The sequence below is a fragment of the Cervus canadensis genome, chromosome 8 (assembly GCF_019320065.1).
Source record: "Cervus canadensis isolate Bull #8, Minnesota chromosome 8, ASM1932006v1, whole genome shotgun sequence".
NCBI classification, from domain to species: domain Eukaryota; kingdom Metazoa; phylum Chordata; class Mammalia; order Artiodactyla; family Cervidae; genus Cervus; species Cervus canadensis.
Genome location: NC_057393.1, coordinates 69,803,565 through 69,827,144, shown reverse-complemented (window position 1 = coordinate 69,827,144; position 23,580 = coordinate 69,803,565). Strand labels below are relative to the sequence as shown.

The 23,580-nt window shown below is 35.1% G+C and overlaps 1 protein-coding gene across 6 annotated transcripts in view; it reads right to left on the bottom strand.

Annotated features, from left to right (window-relative positions):
* CTNNA3 (catenin alpha 3) overlaps positions 1-23,580 on the bottom strand; it is a 1,829,362-nt gene that overhangs the window by 1,327,597 nt on the left and 478,185 nt on the right. For all 6 annotated transcript variants that reach the window (XM_043476813.1, XM_043476816.1, XM_043476818.1 and 3 more), the window contains exon 7: positions 18,491-18,694. In XM_043476813.1, the coding sequence (XP_043332748.1) occupies positions 18,491-18,694 (204 nt within the window). The remainder of the gene's footprint in view (positions 1-18,490; positions 18,695-23,580) is intronic.

The window sequence follows — 23,580 nt, the reverse complement described above, 5'->3', positions numbered from 1 at the left end:
GATAAAGAAGATATGTTATATACCTAAATGAACATTATTAAGCCATAAAAAAGGAATGAAATTCCTCCATTTGTAGCAATGTGGATGAACCTAGAAAATATTGTGCCAGGTAAACTAAGTCAGATAATGACATATATTGTATAATATCATTTCTGTATATAATCTAAAAATAAATATATATATAGCAAAATAGACTCACAGATATAGAAAACAAACTAGTGGTTACCTATGGGGTAAGGGAAGGGTGAAGAGTCAAATAGGGATATGCAGTATTTGGATACCCTTATTAAGAGGCAGGGGACATTTGTATGTCCCCATTTGATTTATAAAGAAAGCTGAGTGCCAAAGAATTGATGCTTTTGAACTGTTGTGTTGGAGAAGACTCTTGAGAGTCCCTTGGACTGCAAGGAGATCCAACTAGTCCATCCTAAAGGAAATCAGTCCTGAATATTCGTTGGAAGGACTGATGCTGAAGCTGAAACTCCAATATTTGGCCACCTGATGCGAAGAACTGACTCATTGGAAAAGACCCTGATGCTGGGAATGATTGAAGGTAGGAGGAGAAGGGAACAACAGAGGATGAGATGGTTGGATGGCACCACCGACTCAATGGACATGAGTTTGAGTAAACTCCAGGAGTTGGTGATGGACAGGGAGGCCTCATGTGCTGCAGTCCATGGGCTCATAGAGTTGGACATGACTGAGCGACTGAACTGAACTGATTGATTTATATTGATATATGGCAGAAACCAACACAATATTGTAAAGCAATTATCCTCCAATTAAAAATGAATTTTAAAATAAATTTTTAAATACAAATTACTGTGTATAAAGTAAATAAGCAACAAAGAAATGTAGCCATTATCTTCTAATAACTTTTAACGGAATATAAACTACAAAAGTACTGAATCACAATGCTGTATGCCTGAAACTTATATAAGCTATATAAGGTTATTTGTTAATCAGCCATATTCAATAAAAAAGGAAGAAATAAAACTATCCAAATGTGTACAAGACATGAATTTCTATGTTGAAAACAAGGAATCTAAAAACGAGAACAAAAAAGCCCACAAAACCTTCAACTCAAGTGAGTTGAGCAAGGTTATAGGATACAAGACTACAGGATACGAGATTACAGGATATAAGGGTTTCCCTGGTGGCTCAGTGGTAAAGAATCCATCTGCCAATACAAGAGACACAGGTTTGATCCCGGGGTCGGGAAGATCCCCTAGAGAAGGAAATGGCAACCCACTCCAGTATTCTTGCCTGGGAAATCCCATGGACAGAGGAGCCTGGCAGGCTACAGTCCACAGGGTCACAGAACGGTTGTACATGACTTAGCAACTAAACAACAACAGGACATAAGATAAATACATATAAATCTATTGTATTTTTACATATTAGTGGTAAATACATGGAAATTGAAATTTAAAATATAGTATCATTAACAGTACCTGAAAAAAATGTAACAACTAGGTACAAATCTAACAAAACATGTTCAGGACTTATATGCTGAAAATTACAAAATGCTGATGAAAGAATTCAAAGAAGATCTAACAAACAGAGACATACCTTGTGTTCAAGAATTGTAAGACCCAATATAGTAAACATGCAAAATTTATACATGGTTTAACATAACTCTTATCAAAATCACTGAAATTTTTTGTAGATACAGATTGGATTATCCTAGAATTTATATGAAAAGGCTAAAAAGCTAGAAAAACTAAAGAAACTTGGAAATAGAAGAATACCTGTAAGCAATTTCAAGACTAAGTATAAAACTATAGTAATCAATACACTGTGGTATTGACCAAGGGATAGACAAATAGTTCAATAGCACAGAGAGTCCATCCTAAAGGAGATCAGTCCTGAATATTCATTGGAAGGACTGATGCTGAAGCTGAAGCTCCAATACATTGACCACCCGCTGAGAAAAGCCAACTCATTAGAAAAGACCCTGATGCTATGAAAGATTGAAGGCAGGAGGAGAAGGGGATGACAGAGAATGAGATTGTTGAATGGCATCACTGACTCAAAGGACATGAATTTGAGCAAGCTCTGGGAGATGGTGAAGGACAGGGAAGCCTTCAGTCCATGGGGTCACAAAGAGTCGGACATGACTGAGTGACTGAAGAATAGAATTGACAAAGAAGCAAAAGTAATTGGGTAGAAGAAAGTGATCCATTTCAACAAATGGTGCCTGAGTACTTGGATATGAATAGGCAAAAAACTAACCTTGAGAAAAATCTCACATCTCATATAAAAGTAACTCAAAATGAATCATAAATGTAAAATGTAATTTTAAAACATGAAACTATAAAATTGCAAAGAAAATCTTTGGGACCTAGAGTTTGGTGAACAGTTCTTAGACACAAAAACTACAATACATAAAAGAAAATAACTGATAAGATTGTCTTTATCAGCTGCAGACTGCAAGAAAACATTTGCAAACCCCATAGCTGAAAATTTTCTCATATCTAGAATATATAAAGAACTCTTAAACAACTGCAAAGTACAAACAATCCAATTTAAAAACTGACCCCAAAAAATGATGAACCATTTCACTGAAGAGTATACACAGATAGCAAATAAGCATATGAAAAAGATGTTTGCTATCTCCAGCTATTAGGGAAACATGTTAAAAATATGATGTTCAGTGAGTACACATCTATTAGAAGAACTAACATAAAAATATTAAATATACCAAATGTTGATCAGGGTACAGAATAACAATACCCCTTGTAGGTGGAAATATAAAAAAAAAAAAAAAAAACAGCCATTCTGGATAATAGTTTGGGAGTTTCTTATAAACTAAACATTCATTTGCCATTTGACCCAGTAATCATACTTCTTGGCACTTATCTCAGAAAAATGAAAACTTATGTCTACGCAAAATCCTGTACACAACTTTTCACAGAAGCTCTGTTTGTAATAGCCCCAAACTGGTAAGAACAAAAATGTCCAACAATTGCTGAAGGGCAAAATAACCTGTGGTACATTCATACCATTGGCATATGAAGAATAAATTATCAGTATATGCAACTGGGATGGATTTCTAGGGCAACATGCTGAGTGAAAAAACTTAGTCTCAAAAGATTACATACTGCATGATTCCATTTATGAAACATTTCAGAAAAGATAAAATGATAGAAATGGACAACAGGTTAGCATTTGCCACAGCTTAGGGATGGTGGGATGCCAGGGCAGGGTGGGGGATAACTATATACTATAGTTACATAAGACACAACCAATGCAGGAAATTGGGCAAAAGGTACACAGAAACTCTCTGAACTATCTTCACAACTTCCTCTGAAATTATAATTATTGCCAAACAAAAGTTTTTCTTTGTAGAAAATTTAATTATCATATACAGGAATAACATCAACAAAAAGAAAGTCTATTAGTCTATGCATAAACATTATTAACATTTTGTTATATTGTTAGCTTTATTTTAAAGTCAAATCTAAAATACATGAGTATTTTACTCTGCTATATTTAAAATTGATAACCAACTTTTACTCTGCTATATTTAAAATGGATAACCAACAAGGACCTACTGTGTAGCACATGGAACTCTGCTCAGTGTTATGTGGAAGCCTGAACAGGAGGGGAGTCTGGGGGAGAATGAATACAACTATGTGTATAGCTGAGTACCTTTGCCGTTCACCTGAAGTATCACAACATTGTTAATCGGTTATACTCCAAAACTAAATAAGAATTTCTTATAAAGTTTTTGTTTAATCTTTGTTTCAAGTCTTTGAGAGGCATTCCTGGAACACTGTGATAACCCCAAATTGAGAGAAGATGGGCAAGTTTCCCCATACTGTCTAAACAGCTCATTATAAAAGTAACCATCAAGAGATTCACTTACTTCTAGTACACAAACTTGTAGATTTTACATAAAGGTCAGAAACTAGATAAAATAAGCAGCAAATTCTTGTAAAGGAGTTATAAAATTAGAAAGAACTTCTGTTTTTACAAAAGACAACATGATTATCATAAACAGTGATTATCATCTCTCTGCTATGCATCAAAACGAATTATTTTTCTCTCCCCAGTTGTAAGCCAAGTGCCACACTTACAGTACTGCCAATTTTGTGGGGGGTTTGCATATTTCTTTCTCTGAGCCCCTGCTACTATGCTTAAAATTGCCAAAAAGGAAAGACTCAGTAACCACAGAGGCTGAATGAACACTTGCTTGTGACAGTTCTCTAGCATAAATTATATAATCACTCAGTATTCAATGATTCTGATTCAATGCCACTGAAAAGAGCAGGTGATCATCATGTACATTTTGGGAATATCAATTGTGGATCACCTGGAAAAGTTTCAAAGTCACTTCTTCAATGTAATTATGGACATCATTACAGCAAAATTACACCCAGTCACAAATAAGCCTTGTTAAAAATGAAATTCTGCAACAGGTCACTTAACCAGGTTTTTTGCTTTGTTTGCTCACTGGGCATGGTCACCTTCGCATTGCAGGCAGATTCTTTACTGTTTCAGCCACTAGGGAAGCCCTTTCAATAGAATCTTGACTTCTAATCAGCTAAGGTTTACCTACTTCACATCTGTTATGAAGATATCTTTGGTGGTTTTATTTTAAACATAGGACTTATTATGAAAGATTTGTGGCGATTAACTAAATCTATTCTTTGAGCAAACTCCAGGAGATAGTGAGGGACAGGGAAAACTGGCATGCTACAGTCCATGGGGTCGCAAAGAGTTGGACACAACTTAGTGACTGAACAACAACAACAATGCTTTGTACTATATCAGTCTTTGTCTTCTTCCTTACAAAGCTGTTGTTAAAAACCCTTGACCACTATGGCTGAGGGGATAGTCTGACTCATCTTCGGTACCTTCTAGGCAGTTCCTCAGGATTCCCTGGTGGCTCAGATGGTAAAGAGTCTACCTGCAATGTGCGAGACCTGGGTTCAATCCCTGGGTCGGGAAGACCCCCTGGAGAAGGAAATGGCAACCCACTCCACTATTCTTGCCTGGAAAATCCCATGGACAGAGAAGCCTGGCAGGCCACAGTCCATGGGGTCGCAAAGAGTTGGACACAACTGAGTGACTTCACTTTCAGGCAGTTCCTCACATTTGGTGTTAAGAGTAGTTTTGATTATTTATGCATTTCTCAAAATAAAGTCTTTGCCAATAAAATTCTGTATGATTCAGATTCTCATCTATTTCTGTGCAAGAAGTCAAACCTAGTGCCTATAAGCAACAAGTTTTTACTCTCTTTTGTGGTTCTGAGGTTTGACTGGGTTTGGCCAGGAGTTCACATATCAGGTCTCAATGCAGCTGCAGCCATAGAAGGTCTGAATGGGCCAGACATCTAAGAAGGCACGTTCACAGAACTGGCAGCTGATTTGAGAACTCAGCAGAGGCTATCACCCAGAACGCCCACCTGGTCGTGGCCTCTCCAGGTGGGTTGGGTTTCCTGTACTATAGCAACTGCATTTTGAGAGGGAGTTTCCAAGATTGAGCATTCCAAGAGACTTAGTTGGAATCTGAAAGGCAAGGCTTTTTATGATATAGTCTCTGAAGTTCCAGAATGTTACTTCTGCTATGTTTAACTGGTCAAGTCATTAAGCTAAACCCAGTTCCAAGAAAAAGGGTATTAAACTCCAACTAATGATGGAGGAAAAATACCACAAAGTAATACCACAAAATATGCAAAATGGAGATTTTTTTGTGGCCATTTTGGAAAAATATAATCTATTACATATGGAAAGTTTTGTTTTTCTCCAATATGCTACTATAAAATGCCCTGTTTTACTGGTTAACATCAGAAATGACAGCATGATGGTCTCCCTAAATGTTTTGCGTCTTTTTCCTTTTGTTACCTTTCCTAACAGTGGTAGCATTATTAAAGCTGCAGAAACATGGAGGTGACCAAGCAACAAAAATTGTGTGGTGGAGAAGGCATTTCTGTATAGAGCTGTGCTAACATCACAGTCACATGTGGCTACTGAACACTTAAGGTGTTGCTAATCCAACTATAGTGTAAATGTGAAATACACACCAGATTTCAAGGACTTAGTACTAAAAAGAAATATAAACTATCTCAGTGATAATGTTTATACTGATTATATGTTGAACTGATGTTTTGTATGTACTGAACTAAATAAAATATATTATTCAAATTAATTTCACCTGCTTCTTTTACTTACATGACTACCAGAAAATTTTAAGTTATATTTGACTCAAATATTATCTAGTTTGCATAATATTTCCATTGGAAAGTACTGACTCTGATAATAAACTAAATCATATTTCCATTGTGTAGCACAATGGTAGTTCGTGGTGTTTACATCATTAAATGATTTTCAGGCATTTTAATTACCTCATGCTAAATCTTATGTGAGATATGTAAGCACATTGAAAATCAGTATTTTGGTATTTCTATAAAACTGATTTCCCTTCCTGAGATTTAAATACACAGTTTACATTTAATATACATATATGTTTAGTATATAATTGCAGCAATTCATTTTATGTAAGATTTCAAAGTTTCTCAGAGTATCTCTATATGACCCCTGATTAAGATTATGTATTAGTTTTCTATTGCTACTGTAACAAGTAACCACAAATGCAGTGATTTGATACTAACTTATTACCTTACGGCTACATAAGTCAGAAGTATAAAACTGGCCTAAAATAAAGATGTCAGGAAGGCCATGTTCCTCGCAGAAGCTCCAGAAGAGAACTGACCATTTGGGTTATTGGAAGATTTTCCAGACATCAGTTGAAGGCAATTTCCAGGATTGAGAAGCTCCTTGGATCATGTCTCTCCTCCTCCAACTTTAAAGCCAATGTTGGGCTGCACTCCACAGACCCACACGCCCTGTACTGGCCCAGCTTCAAGACTGACGAAGAATCCAAGGCAGACACAGCAGTAGTTTAAAGCAGCGGTCCCCAACCCTTTGGGCACCAGGGACTTGTTTCATGGAAGACAATTTTTCCACGGGATGGGCAGGGGGATGGTTTCAAGATGATTGAAGTGCTTTACATTTATTGTGCACTTCATTTCTATTATTATTACATAAGCTCCACCTCAGATCATCAGGCATTAGATCCAAGAAGTAGGGGACCCCTGGGTTTAATGGAAGGGAGAGCTTACCCATCTGAAGCAAGGTCCTGGAGCAACGCCCAAAAATGTGCAGCAGACACTAGCAGAACATGGCGACAGTCTTTGCTCTCAGGAGGAGGATGGAGATTGCCAGTTAATAGGGAAGTGATGTCAGGTGGGTTCTTTAGTTACCAGGGAAACCAGCAGAGGGGCATGCACCTCACTGCCCCTTTGATAAGAACAATTACCAGCTGGGACCTGGAGAAAGTATGTAGGAAGGTCAGCCAGGTGGGTAAAACACAGATGAAGCAGGCACTGGTCAGGCAGGAGATGTACAAGAGCAAAAGAATGGCTATATTCAGTGGCCTGACCGTATAGCCAGCAATGGCTAATTGACTCTCTCGTGCTTTGAATATCTCCTTCTTCCACCACACCTTTCTCTGAGCCAGTCAAGAAAGGTTCTCTGGTTTCAAGTAACTGTTTAGATTGATCCCACCTATTTAATCAAGCTTAATCACTCCATCACAAATCCCTGTACTGAATCACATCTGCAAAATCCCTTGTACCATGTAAAGTGAAGTGTTCATAGTTTTCAGGGATGAGCGTGGACATCTGCTGGGGGTGGGGTGAGGCATTATTCTGCCTACCACCAATAGGAATCAACTTTTTACAGGGAGATAAAACTCCATGTAGATATATCCTTGCCATATATAAATGAAAGAAAAGTATTTTTCAAATAAGGTACCGTGCTCTCAGACTGAGTCATATTGAAAATCTAAATCCACTAGGACATTAGAGATTTACTTCAAGTTTGTAGGAATGTCAAACTAAAATAGTTAAAAGCAGCTCTGGGACATTAAAGCAAACAACTATTGGAGTAATAAAGCTTTGTCAGTCAATAACCTCAGCTGGGCTTTTCAGATACAAGCTGTGATAGTTATGTCTAAGGAAAACATTAAGGCAAGTCTAGTTTCAATTTATCTATCAGAAGAAAACAAGCAAATTAAGTCATGTCAAAATTCAAAAAGCTCTTTTATTATGTTTATAAGACTTTAAAACATATATTAAAATTTCTGGTTTTAAAAAAAGGACCCAAATAGGATGAGGCAATATATAGATCTTCTCCAACTAATTATTAAGTATGATCAATAGCCAGGTAAATCAACTGCACAATTGTTCATCTGTGTCTGACTGGCTAAACTTATTTCAGCACAGAAATAGAACTACAAGTTGGCCTTTGATCCTGAACCTGTATTATAATGGTGTGGTAACTTTTTATTCAGAGCCTATCTACAAATTCATTAAGAAATATTGAATATGCTTCAATGGTAAAAGGTTCTAGTACAGATTCGAATGTGGCAGGGTATGAGGGGATCCAAGCAATTCTCAGAACACCAGCTGGGTGTCCTATAATTCAATTCAATTCTGACACTACCTACCTTTAGATAGCATCAGATTCCACAGGTAAGGCTTCAGTTCTGCAAAACAGCCTCCCTACCCCACCCCACATCAAATGCCAATAATAAGTTCAGATTGCTACCTATGCATCTGACCATCTGGCTATAAACCACAGTTCCCACTAACCCTTCTTCAGTTTCATTTAATTTACTAGAGCAACTCAGAACTCAGAGAAACATTTTATTTGGTGTTAATAGATTATCATATAAGATTGAAACTCAAGAACAGCTAGATGGAAGAGATGCCTAGGACAAGGCGTGTAGAAAGGGGTGCAGAGCTTCCATGCCTCTCCAGATGCACCACTATTCCTGACCCTCCACGTCCTCATCAGTCCAGAAACTCTCTGAACCCTGTCCTTTTTGGGTTTTTATGGAGGCTTCATTACATCACTGCATAAATCATTGGCCATTGGTGATTGAACTCAATCTTCAGTGTCTCTCCCTTCACTGGGATTCAGGAGGATAGGACTGAAAGTTCCAATCTTCTAATTACATGGTTGATTCTCCTGGCAACTAGCCTCCATTCCTAGGTCCAAAAGTTATCTCATTAACATAACAATAGTCATCTCTCATCACTTAGAAAATTTCAAGGGTTTTAGAAGCTCTGTGCCAGAAGTGGGACAAAGACCAAATAAATATTCCTTATTATAAATCACAGTTTTACAAATGGAAATTGATCTATAAAGAAAAACCTACTAAGATGATATTATCAGAGACTCATAATTCATTAGCATTAAAGAAAGATAGGTTTAAATTGAAATACAGCCTGTTTTGAAAACAAAGAAAAATCAAATATTTGCAAGCAACCTATTTGTAAACTAATGGTCAGTAGTTAATCTCATATCCCCTTTCCTTCTTTCCCCTTCATTTCATCCAAATGGAACTGTTTCTATTCCCCATACCGAATGCACTAAGCTGATTCCTGCTTCTGTGTCTTTGCAAAGGCTGTTACCCCCACTCTTGAATTCCTACCTTCACTTGATAAGAACTTTCTCCTCTGTGATGCCTTCCCTGTTCAGTCCTAAGTTGAGCCACTTCCTAGTTGCTGCTATTACTAGACTTGGCCCTGACCAGCATTTCAGCTCATACTGTGCTCTATTTTACTTACTTGCTTATATGTCTGATTTCCCTCGACAACTAAGACTGAGATTGCGCACACCCTGAAATCACCAGTTGTAAGCACAGTGTCTCTAGTACTATGTGACTAGAAATTGCAATAATACTAATAAAATTTAACTCAAACTTTGTATTTTAGCTATATTTAATGGTTAATACAAAATCTATCAATAAAATATGTTAAGTTCCTCTTAAATTCCTTCATAAGTATTATCCTACCTATAATACACAGTCATATAATAGTCTGCTTGGAACAGTCCTGACTTATGCCTTTTATATATCTGTTAAGGACTGTTAATCGTCTCACCTCCGTTTCTCAAAAGTATCCTGATTTGAATGACAAATTATATGATGACCTTAAATTTCCTGAACATTATCAATGGCAAATTAAATACTACAGAAGATCAAATATTTCAAAGCCTACAAAAGAAAAACTCTTTATTTTTGCAATTAACTGTTACACTGGATTCTATGGCGCTTCACTCAGATCCCCTTTTCAATTAGAAATATCAGCTTCTGATGGCTTGTAGCTTTGTCCCTGTCCAGGATCTGAGTATCAGCTACAGGGAACTGCCCCATACAAGGTTACACTGTTTCCAAGGTTGGCCCACAGGTTAGGAACAACATCTGTAAGGACAAAAAGATTCTCTCCTCAGTTTGGGACAACTGTGAGGGGCCAGCCTATCTCCAGGTCTTTCCATAGAATGGCTGAGATTTCTGTTGCAAGTCACCTTCTCCCTCTGCCCAATCCTGCCTTCTTCACTGCCTTCCATGTATAACTCCCAAGAGAGTACTCCAATAAACCTTCATGCTACCCTTAATCTCCAGGTTACCTGACCTAAGATAGCACTCTTTCTCTTCTTTGTAGTATCATCTCCTGGCTATGAAGTATGCTAGGCTCAGAACCCTTATTTTTTGTCCAAGTTTGAACTGACACTGCATGCCAGGACTCTTGCTTCCTATTTATTCCTTTCTTTTCTATCATTTAACCTGTTTTTCTTTTTATGTAACAAAGAAATCTAAATAAAGCCCAGGATTTAAAAAAACACATAGCAAAGACTTTTGAGAACTATATGAGCAGTGTCTGAACATTGGCCGGTAAAGGAATCCATTTCTTGAGAAAGGGACATTTGAAACAATCCACAAGGTGAAAGACTAACCTGCTCCACAAATATTAGAAATCATGACTGTCTCTGCTAGAAGGCAGAAGATGGAAACAAAAGACTCTCACCCTTCAGGCTTTCTGGTCTAGGGCAAATAATCTTTAGGGACATCCATCTATGTATTTTTCTTTGCACAGAAACTGTCTTGCCACTTTATGATATCCTCTATTACTTTCTAGTTATTTTTATTTTATGCAAATAACCTCTTTCTCTTCCTGTGCTCTGGCTCTATCCAGGTAGATAGAGCTCTTCCCCTTTTTAAAAATAATTATAGCTGCCTACCTTTGTTATTTTAGCTTTTCTTATTAATTTAATAATCATGTAGCCTACATCTCTGCAGGGCTCTCTATTAATTTTTAAGAAAGACTAAAATATTAGATCACAAATAAAAGACCCATGGGAAGAGTTCATTCCCTCAAAAGAAGAATCTAGAAGCCTCCTTTTCCCCAGTGAGCACTGCATAAATTCCTCTTAAATAGCAGAATGATCTTTATTAGCCAGATTTGGATAATTCCAAAATTAGCTTGTTAAGAAAGATTGAGTAATTATTTAAAAATCAGTCCTCCAGTAACTCAGGAAACTTTGGGAAGAGTAAAACTAAATCCCAAAGCAGTTGAAACAACAATACCATGTTATTTGTAAAACAATTCATAGACTAGATACCTCCCACTTCCTTGTCCTTAAAAAAGGCACAGAAAAGAAAGCAGGGAATACAAAATCAAATTTAGCCATTTAATCAGAACTCCACCATTTATTATTTCTCTCAACTCCCTAATTGTTGAATTCTTGGCTTCTACATCACAACTTCAAAATCTGTCTCCAGTCTCCTTGATTTTGACAATTCCTTTCTATGTTCTTGAATTTTGATTTCATGTTATAATCTGAGTTTGGTTCATCTCTCTGATTTTAGAATATCTACTATTATACAAACCTGTAAGGAAACTATTTGCTTATCTTCCTCCTCTTACTTCTTCATAAGCTGAGGTTGTAAAATTCAGATCTATAAACTAAAACACATGGTTTTCAACATACTCAAAAGCTAGTCACTATGATGGCATCATTGACAAACTTAAGGATAAAAAACATAAAGCTTCTAAAACAGTGAACTGATCCAATAATGATCAACTCTAATATGCAGTCCATGAAGAAAGGAAGGAAGGAAGAAAAGAAAAGAGAAAGGAAGGAAGGAAGGAAGAGAGGGAGGGAGGGAGGGCAGGAAGGAGGGAGGAAGGAAAGAAAAGGAAATAGACTTGGAAGCTGCCTATACATTTTTAGAATTTTAATTCTAATTTGTCTCTAATATTTGAATAGTCATTGCATACAGATCATCTTAAGTGCTTTACCTCTTTAACTTGAGCAATAAGGCTGAAGTTACTTTCAAAACGGTTTTTCAAGGGAGAGGTGAAAAATCTCCATAATCTCTGATTTCAGAGACACCAAATCTTTGGTGTCTTCACTGAATCTGTATAATTCCCCAAGACTGGGAATGAATTAAACCCAAGATATACAAATGAAATTGGTCTCTAAATAACAAAAGCAATTCATTTGCTTTTTTACTCACTTAACAAATATGTAATAAGAATCAACAATACAATGTGCTTTCACATAAAACACCAAAAAGAAAACATCAGGCTAGTGAGGTCTGCAAATACAAATTGGGCCCTTTATGTAGCCCAAGAGTATTCATGTACGCTAGTGGTGCCATCTCTCATTCAACTCTCTAACATTCTTCTGTAGTAAAGCACCAATCTGTTAACTTCAATAATAATTCTACATCACCTGATGATCTTCTCTTCAACAACACATACAAAGTTAACATCAACAGGATTTCAATCCACCACCAGAAAAATATTCATGTCTGCTAATTCTTAGTGCTAAAGTATGATGACCACCCATCTCCAACTCTATTTTAACCTGCTATAGAGAAATCACCATTTAAAAGTGACTGATTTCCTGCTAAAATCCTTCCTTCTTTAGAGAGCCTCCTTGTTCCACCCCATCTAGGTGACAAATTCTTTAATTATATTATACATTAGAGAAGATGGGCTAGACCTAACCAATCCTGGAGGCATAACAAAATCGGCAGAAATATCTAAGGAAAATAAACTTCTATGTTTTAAAAGACAAAAGCTAAACTTTCTCTAATACTGAATATTCTCTGGAGTACATTTTTTAATGAATAAAAATCCTGTTTTGTAATATAATAAGAGGTGGATCCAAATGTAGAGACTGTGATGAGAAAATTTATTACTGAATATTCATATTGATTTTTAGAAGAGACCTATACTTTGAAAAATAAGAGCTTTTATAACAGGAAGTCTCTATATAAATTTAGTACATGTTTGAAAGTCATTCCATTTATATGCCATTATATGGCATATACAATATGTAATAATTTTATTCATTCTTTCATTAAAAAATATAATATCTTTTTTGTATTTTGTAAAATAAAAATGCCAAGCATTGTACCTGGGACTTCAGATAAAACAGTAAATAAAACAGACATGTGATCTGCCTGCAGAAAGCACAGTCAAAATGAGCATGGGATACAAACTACAATGGATTTGAAACATAAGGATTGAGAATGATTCTACAGAAGAGACTAGGAAAGACTAGCACTAGGTACATGGCCATGAGCCACCCAAAGACATCCATAGCCACATTCCTAGAACCCATGACTGTTACGTTTACACAGCAAAGGGAACTTTGCAAAAGAAATTAAGGTCAAGGGTCATAAGATGGGATGATTATCTTGAATAATACCAGTGGGCTGTATCTAATCACATGAGTCCTAAAAAAGTGGAAAACCTTTCCTGGCTATAGTCAGAGAAAGAGATGTGAGGGCAGAAGCAAGGTTAGAGAGACACTAACCTTGTGTGTTAGTGCTGTCTTTGAAGACAGAGGAAGATGGCATTGAGCAAAGGAATGTGGATGATCTCCAGAAGCTAGAAAAGGCAAAGAAATGGGTTATTCCCGACGGTCTCCAGAAAAGAATATATATGTATGTTTAAAATGAAAATATTAGAGCAAACATATATTATCATATGTTTAAGTAGTTGTCTATTTTATTTGTTATAGACCCATCTGGACTCACATATTACTAATTTATTACTAAGTTCAGTCCAGTCACTCATTCGTGTCCAAATCTTTGTGACCCCATGGACTGCACCATGCCAGGCTTCCCTGTCCATCACCAACTCCCAGAGTTTATTCAAACTCATGCCCATCGAGTTGGTGATGCCATCCAACTTATTGAACATACAGCTTCAGTCAAAACTGATTGAGACTTGCTGATTTGTTTAAGGAAGTAAAAAGTTATTTAGATTCAAACTGGTCCCATGAATTGAGCTTGAGAAAAACATAAACTATATTTATTTCACATCGTTGATATGTTCTGGACTCAATAAACTTGCAAAATTTGAAGCCCTGAAATCACATTCACATAAAAGATCCACAGATCATGATGAGAGTTAACTTTGCTTTTTTTCCTGGTTATTTTCATGGCATCTGAATTATTATTAAGCATTTACCCTATCAACATAGCTCAATAACAAAAGCTCCAAACTAATCTGAAAAGCAAGTCAGACCCACACAACACTCCTAATGAAACACAACACTCCTTAAACTAATAAGTTGAAGACTTCAGTATGAGAGTTGTCCTAAAATATTTGAGCAAACTCTAAGAAAGTTTTGAGTTCAGCTAGTTTCAGGAAAGTACATTCCCTTTCATTACAGCTACTGAAACAGTTATAGAGAAGCATTCTTTGTGATAGAAATCTAGAATAAAAGTAAACCTGGAAATTTGTTCTGATAATATACTCCACAGTGGTTCCTGCTGTTTAATTCCAATATTCATTGGCTTGCTCAAATACTCATATTAGACCCAAAATTCTGCACTTGTATAAAAAAGGGACTATTATACTGACTTTGGATACTTTTTCATAATGTTATAAGCACAGATTTGCTTATTCATAGGTTGTACTTATCGATAAAATATTAATATATCATGCATATAAGTAGGTTTCTGATCCTGTAGACCACCACTGCGTAACTTTAGCTTCTCGTGCTCTCATCTCTATACCAACATGAGGGCAGCTCATACCAGACACTATCCACATACACACACCAAGTCTTTCATTCCCTGAGAAAAAAAGTGCCTTCCTCAACAAATATTTAGCCTTATGCCCTAGGAAAAATGAATATATAAATAATCTTAGATCACCCAAAGAACAAGCTTTCTCACCTCTGCGTACTTCCTTTCCTGTTCTCTTGTTCTCACCATTAAACCTCCCTACATTTTCTCCACAGTTTTCATGTAAATATAATAAATAAATACAAATTAAATGCTTCGGGCACATTGTCAATTTAATTGTAAAAGTTGAGATGAAGCAAGCACTAATTCAATTTACCTGTCTCCAAATAGTAATTACTGAACACCTGCTACCTGAAAGGCACAGTGGTAGGGCCAGAGATACAGCCCTTGCTCTCCTATAGCTTCTGACCAGTGGAGAAGACAAATAGGTAAACACAGGAACTCCAACAAGAATGAGAGCTATAAAGGGGATAGTGCCATGAAGGAGAGCTACTAAGTAGGGTGTTTGCACTCGTTTACCCGAAGGAGAGAAAAGGAAACATGGGAAAGAGAAGAAGGAAGAAGAAAAGTGTCCATCAATCATGAAGAGTAGTGCAATCTAATCAATTAAATAATGGAAATATTTGAATTCTTACAATTAAGTCTACCTTTAAAAAATGAAAATTAAAATAATATCTGGACAAGTTAAAAAAAAGCTACTTACCTTTGATCTCAATTATTTGGATGCTATAGATGGAAAAGTCTTTCCACTTCACTCATAATAGAGAACTTACCTTTCTTAAACCAAAATATCTAACAGAAAGATATTAGTAACATAAATAAGTTTTGTATATTTGACAAATGGGCCTTGAAATTGAACATGAGATTAAAACCTCATTTTAAAAAAAAGCAGAAGACAAAAATTTTCATATTTTTGCGCCTTACTTAGCATATTTGATACCTAGAATAGACACTTTTTAAAAGACCCCTTCCTCTATATGACAAATTACTTTTCAGTGATAATCATTATTTTCCTGATTGGCTCCTTAACTTTAAAGCAATTGACAATTTTAGAAGAGAAACAGATTTCAAAGTTATTATTCAAATTGAATAAAATATTTCATGTATGAAATTTTCACTTACCTAGAAAATTATTACCTCCTGCAATTTATACTGTTTCATTGTTAGAATTTTAAAATTAAAATAAAAATTCCTAGTGATCACATGAAGTAACAGAATTAAAGTAATTCTATTTCTAGCTCTTTGTCTTTATAATCACTGTGTCATCCTTGTCCATACTGAATCTGCTGTTTAAATCTATAAAGAATCTAATGTTTATTAAAGGCTAATTATAAAAATGTGCTAATTTGAATTATACATACATATATATTATTAAAACTCAACAATAACCACTGCAATTATTTAGGATTTAGAGAATTTGTGAAAATTTGTGAAACTTTTTGTGAAAAACATTATCACAGACTTTGAGAATTGTTGGTGCAGAGCAACTTTTAATTGTTTTTAATATTTTTATAAATTTCTAGAGGTGAGGCACCTTCTCAGTGATTGCACCCAAGGCAGAATGCTCCTGTAACTTCACTCTCTATATGAAAAGTTTTTAACCCAAAGTTGAAGAAAGCTACAAAATCAACACTATTTTTAAGTGATACATGTTTATTACATACAGGAACAGCTTCAGTGGCCTGTAACTGGGCAAAGGTCACCATGTTCAGAATGGAGCCCCATGCTTGGATTTTAGTTTGGAAATTCTTAATAATCTTTGAATTTGTGTATTGAAGTGAAGTCTGATGGGGCAATAAAGCATATGTCCTGGACTCACAAGCAGTCCTGACTTCCAGTGCTTCAAGGAACAGATCCTCAGCCAACTGTTCCCCAACCCAGCAATTGCTACCACCCTCCACTCCTGGTGGGGGCCTCAGTACAAAGCAGGAAGGGTGGGAGTCAGGGGTAGGGCTACAAAAGTATGTGAGGGTGTCTATGTGCTCCTGCAAGTATCCTTATGCCCTAGAGAACCAAACATTAAATAGCAAATAAAAATTTAAAAAAAAAAAAAAAATAACCGTTCTTGGCTCAATCAAGACTGTTAAAAAAGGCAAAAGCTTTCATTTTTTCCCCTGCTTTTGAACAGGCCTTACATTTTCACTTTGCACTGGGCTCCACGATTATGTAGCCATCCTTGCCTATATATGTAGGTGAGTATGTGCATGTGCATGCTGTGTTTGTATTTGAAAGAATAACTTTATCTATATTTAATAAAATTATTTTACCTACAATTTTATAATTCATAGATAAAATAAACTTATATATATGTAACTTTATCATATTTTATCTACAAAATGAAAATAATAATTTTAATTGTTTATACTTCAAGGGAGAAGGAATTTCAACCCAATATTATCTTCTGAGTTTCTTAGAATTGGTGAATTCCTTTTAAAATCTTTCACTAAAAATATATTATATGCTAAAAATGGTGATATTCCAGCTTCAGAAACAGCACATGACATTATTAATATGTTCTTATTAACAAAATCTGCTTTGCAACTTTGATTTCTTGACGGGCTAGAGATTTTTGGTCAGGAGCCAAAGTCATCAAATATTAAGAGTACGGAGATACATCAAATGTGTTGAAGTATCCTTAAAACTCACTAACTAATTTTAGCACATTTCAATTACTCACATAAATTACTTATACTGAATAATCCTAAATCTTCAACCTCAAATGTAAAAAATGGTATGCTTTGTAACACATTATTTTCAAAATATACCTTCGTAACTCTTGAATTATCCCACTTAAAGCAGATGAACAAAATATTTCTATTATACATTTTTTTCTTTTCTTTACCTCTATTATTTAAGGAGTAATACCCATGATACTGAATATATAGCTGACGATGACCTTAAGACTTTCTTATTTTAAAAATGAAACTAAGTAGTCATAGATACTCCTTAGGTGGATGTATATAAATATATATATTAGATATAGATATATAGATATATAAAGACTACATCATAAATGATACCAAAAGAACCTTGAAACAAATATTTTTGCATTTGTCTAAATTCAGACATCATTTCTAATATTCCTGAGAGAGAGCTAAAATTGCAAGAAATCTATGACATTATATCATATTTGAAAAAGGTGCACAGCAAGGAAGATCCAGAGCAGCCGAAAATAAATAAAAAATTTTTTAAATGTCCCCTGATCCCTACAGCATTGACTTTACCCAATACCATCTAAATTTTAACTCTTAATCAACAACGTAATTCTGAGCAACCTGCCCTTTTCTTTGTCTTCTTTTCATCCTTTAAATTGATGTGCAACTCCAGTCCTGACTCCCTTCTCCAACTAGAATTTAGATACTGTATCAAGCAAAACAATCAAGTATAAATAACCTTCTGGTTGAATTCCATCCCTAAAAACTCCTATCTCCTTGCTGTACTCTGGGAGCAGTTCATGCAGAAGCCAACCCAAAAGCTCAATCCATGTAATATCATGTACTCATTCACAATTTATCACGTTTTGTAACACAAAGAGCCTCAACACATTCCCAGTGTATGGGGTCAGGGAAAACCAGTCACCTACATTGCTCATGCACTCTGAAAGCAGGTCCTGGAGAGCCTGGCGAATGGCGTTGCATTCTGCAATGATCCGCTCCCGATGGAAATCTCTTGTGCAGGAGGAGTCGGCCAACAGAGCAGCCCCACTGATAATGGCTTCAAGGCGTTTCTCTAGGCACGGTCTTATTTCCTCCTCAGTCACTGTGAGTGGATCCAAGACAATTAAACTCTAAAGGAAAAACATATTTCGATGGTTAGAACTCCATGATATTCTTTTTTTTTTATTATTATTATTTTGTTTTCACATTTAGAATGCATGCCTGATGAGAAAGAGAATTGTGTTTTTACTGCCTCACCCAGTTCACGCATCATTCTATAAAGCGATTATTATTCACCTGAGTAACAAAAATCGTGAAATTATGAGCACTGGTTCTAGTGTCAGTCAAATCTGTATTCAAATCTTGTCCTTTCCACTCATCAATGGTGCGAGTTCACTCGGGTGTCTTATGTACTGTAAGCCTCACCTTCCTGATCTGTAAAACTGGAAATATTAACATTGTTTATCTCATAAAACTGCTGTAAGAATAATATCAATGCTTAATATAGTGTCTGGCACATATTAACTGTTCTTTACAATAGTCATTTTCATATAGCACTTCATTGTTTACAAAATGTTTTCACCTGTATTATCTCATCTTGACAACACTATAAAGAGGTAGGCAGCAAAGATATTGTTAACCACGCATTTCAATCAATGGTGAAAGAGACTGAGACTGTCTTACCCAAGGTCATTAAGCTAATAAATGGTGAAGCGCAAGCAAATATTCAGGTCTTATAATACCTAATTCAATAATGTTTTCATTATGCCTCACTATAAATCAAAACTCTAATTAACCTTAACACAAACATATCAAAGAGAATTCTGAATTTTAATTATTCATTTTGAAAGTAAAATTTCATCTTCCCGTTAATTACAACTTCCAGCCATTTCCCACCACTGGAAGCTGACATGGTATTTTTAAGGTTTCCATTAGATATGTCTTCAGGAAATAGAAGTCAAGATAATCTACAGACTTTGAAGAAAGGGTAAAAAATATGAGGCTCTAAGGGTCCTTTATTAAAATACATCAAGAGAGTAAACTTTTCAAGGTTTGGGCATAATGTGATAATTAGAGAAGGAGTAGCAAATATAAGCTCTCTGTAGATGCTTTAACATAAAATGAAATCATATAGTGATCTTCAAAATGTGTGTGTATGTGTGAGTCTTTACACACAAAAACACACTAAAAATCATTGATCTTCAGAGTATGCAGTCTTATATATATATATTTACATATATATATAGAGAGAGAGGTATTCTGTGTGTATATTATGTATAGGTATAATCTCACATTAATGATTGCACTATATCATATTATGAAAAATAATCTGGAGATCAAAATATCCAGGATAAAATTTTAAAAGCTACAGCTCCAGACCAAGATAGGAAGAGAAAATCATTACAGAGAGACAGTATAATTTTGAAATAATTACACAAAAAGAAAAAAATAGTGCTGTGTAATGTTCATATATTATGTGATATAATTTAAAAAATAAACTAGAAAAAGATCTTATAGAAAATTGGTTAAATATCTTAAATTTATCTCCTCTGTCTTCAAGGAAAATTTCCACTTCTCCCTCTCTCTGTCCCTCTCTCACTTTCTTCCCCTAACCACCATTTATTTCAAGGCTAGTGCTCGCTTCGGCAGCACATATACTATTTTCATGGCTAACTTCTCTGTCTGTGCTCTGATCTCAAGCCCTCTTCAGTTGTTCCTTTCTTATGTTTTGAGTTCATCTGAAGAGCCTAGTATGTACCAGATAGTAGGAATTGGTAACAAAATGGAGAACATCCCTGCCCTCTTCACAGGGCTCACAGCCTAGCCAGCCAGTGAAGTCGCTCAGGGGTGTCCAACCCTTTGTGACCCCATGGACTGTAGCCTACCAGGCTCCTCCATCCATGGGATTTTCCAGGCAAGAGTAATGGAGTGGGTTGCCATTTCCTTCTCCAGGGGATCTTCCTGACCCAGGGATTGAACCCAGGTCTAGAAGTACTGACAAATATTAATCAAATAATCACACAAACATAGAATTACAATGTGATGTGTTGTTGTTATTCAGTCACCAAATCATATCCAATCTGAAATGAAAGAATTGAAAGTTAAGAATTAATTGACCAGGCATAGCCCTGGACAATTTGGTGTGTAATCAAGATGATTAAAGGCAAAACAGATATGAGTTCCAGAGAACTCACTGGATTCTAAGGGAGGGTTTTGGATTTTGACAGAACAATGGAATTGAAAATTTTGAGGAAATCTTATACAGATCTTATTTTATCAGATCAACTTAAACAGGTATCTGGGTTATAATTTTGTGAAACTTAAAGCATGAGGCATAACACTCTGAAACCTGAAAACAAACCAAAGTAAAGAGACAGATTCTATCGCTAGAATAATACAGTAAAAGCATCCAATTTGAACTTAAAAGGACACAGAAAACTACCTAAAAGGCTGAGAGTTGTGTAATCAGAAACAGAATATACGCTGCACTAATCTATATAATAGTACAATAGGAAAATCAGATCCTGTAAAAAAATGATCAAATTGTAAAATCATATGCACATTCACAGGTATTTTAAAATTTAAAAGATGTATATGACCCTGGACTGAGAGTGTGGTAACCAACCCAATTTAGAATGCAACTAAATCTTTTACTGGAGTAGCTGTAGTTTAAATCGTCGTTGCTAATCTTTTTTTTTTTTTTTTTTCTGTTGTACCCTAAAGCCTATCTTTCAGGAAAGAAAAAATAATGTAAGGGTTATTTTATTCAATATGAGTTATGGTGAAAGAAAACCCTGTGGCCTTGAGAAGCACAGAAATGTTAACATTTGAGAAGATCGAGATGATGGCTCTCATGTATTTGAAAGTGAACAATGTGAGGTGAATCTATACAAGATAAGTTGGAAAGACTGCCAGAATATATTATAGAATAAAAAAAATCTCAGAATAATATGCACAGTGTATATATGTTAGAAAAAAACAAGCACATTATAATGCTTGATATTTTCTCTGAGTATATATAAGTATATTGGAGGCTGGGAAAAAGTTTAAGTGCCATGACAATTGCTATCTCTGAAAAGAACCGGATTGGAAGGGTGGTCAAATTTTTAATTTTTAAATTATAGCCTAATTGTGTATTACTTCTGAAATTGCAAACTAATTGAAAATAAAAATTCTTAAAAAGTTTAAAAGAGGAAATGGCAATTATGAATCAAACATGTATTATTATTTTGGATTCTAGAAATTAATAAACTATTTTGGAATCATAACAGAAAGATATAATGTTTCCAGTATTTATCAGAATGAAATATATCTATCAATTAACTTGAAGGATTTTAATTTTCCTATGTTGTTTCATCATTACAAATATGTTTAGTTAATATATGTCTTTTAAAAAATAAAGACATGTGACCTCAAAGTACCAGGGCACTCTTTTTTCAGTGAGCTTAGAAGTCAGAACACCCTGAGTATGAATCTTGCTCTTTCACCCACATTGAGAAAGTGATTTAAACTGCCTAAGACTGTATTTCATTCATGTAGAGTGGGGAAAATAAAACCTGTGCCTTTCATATAAGATTTTATATAATGTAGCTTTATAACTATTTTAAGAACTGGTGGGATAGGTGCCATCTCCATCTCCTTGTTACTATTATATTTACCTTTATATGCACTACCGTCTACGCCAGATGATCAGCACATCGAGTACTACAAAGAAAGCTACACTTGCTACAACAGAAATCTCTGTATGTTACACAGATGTGTATCAGATAGTCATTCATTCTACTATAAATATTTATTAATCCTCTAATATAGTTCAAATTCTAAGCAAGACTTTGGTCATGCCTTACCAGGACATATAGGAAGTTTAAAAATCTTAAACAAGCCAAAGCATAAAACCAATAAGCTTGGAAAAAGTTTTCTTAGTTTTAATAAACATGATGTAATAAACCCTATTCATCATTCAAACACTCTGTATTCTGATGAGATAGATGCGATTTACATTCAAAACACTAAAAGTCTTACACCTATTCTCAAAGTGAAATTGCCTATCAAAAGAGATGTGGCTATGATTATAATCAAGTATTAACATTCTTCACAAAAACACACGCAGTGCTTCAAGTTGAGAACAGCAGAAGTAATAACCACAAAGCATAAATAATGTTTCCCAAGCAACTATATTATCAGTCTTCAGAGTGAGTGATAAAAATGGAACAAAATTTCTCCTTAAGATTATCAACAGAATATGCTACTGAGAGAACTCACAGGCTCTCCTTTGTCTGGTATATCCCTTACTATAATGTGTTTCCACTTAAATAACCTAAAGAATGGAACTTCAGATATTAAAAAATGTAAAAAGGCAAAATGTGAAAAATAAACTATAAATTAGCAAGATTATCAATAAATATTAGTAAATTATTAGTGTAAATTACAAATTTCACTACATATTCATTTATATAAAACCAAAATGTATATAACTCATAATCTATTGTATATTTGTTACAACAGAAGAATATTTTAGAAAGTCATTCAATATGCTTATTAAACAAATTAGATGTGTGCATGCTACCTTAAATTTTTTCCTCTAAATTATAGGTGAAAAACACTTAAATAGCCCAATGAGTACTATGATGGTGGCTTTACCAGAACACCAATAAATATTTTCAATTATCTAATTAATTTCACCTGAGGTAGTAACCTCTTCTAGACATATTTCTGTCAAGAGTTCAACCATTCAGTCCATGCACCGCACCACATCATGGATTGTTTGCTTCAGCTTTTATCTGGTTATATTAATAATAAAATAAACCTTCAAAGATTCTTCTGTTTTCAAAATCTCTGTTTAAGAGCATTTTAACATAAGCACTTCCATGTTGTTTTCATTATACTACTGAATACAATATTGAATACATCTTAGTGTATATTCTTAACAGAATATGCTAAGGCAACATGTTTCAATGAAGAAACAAGTTGTCTGTTATTATCTATTTGGAAATATGTGTTTACATGTTTGTTTTAT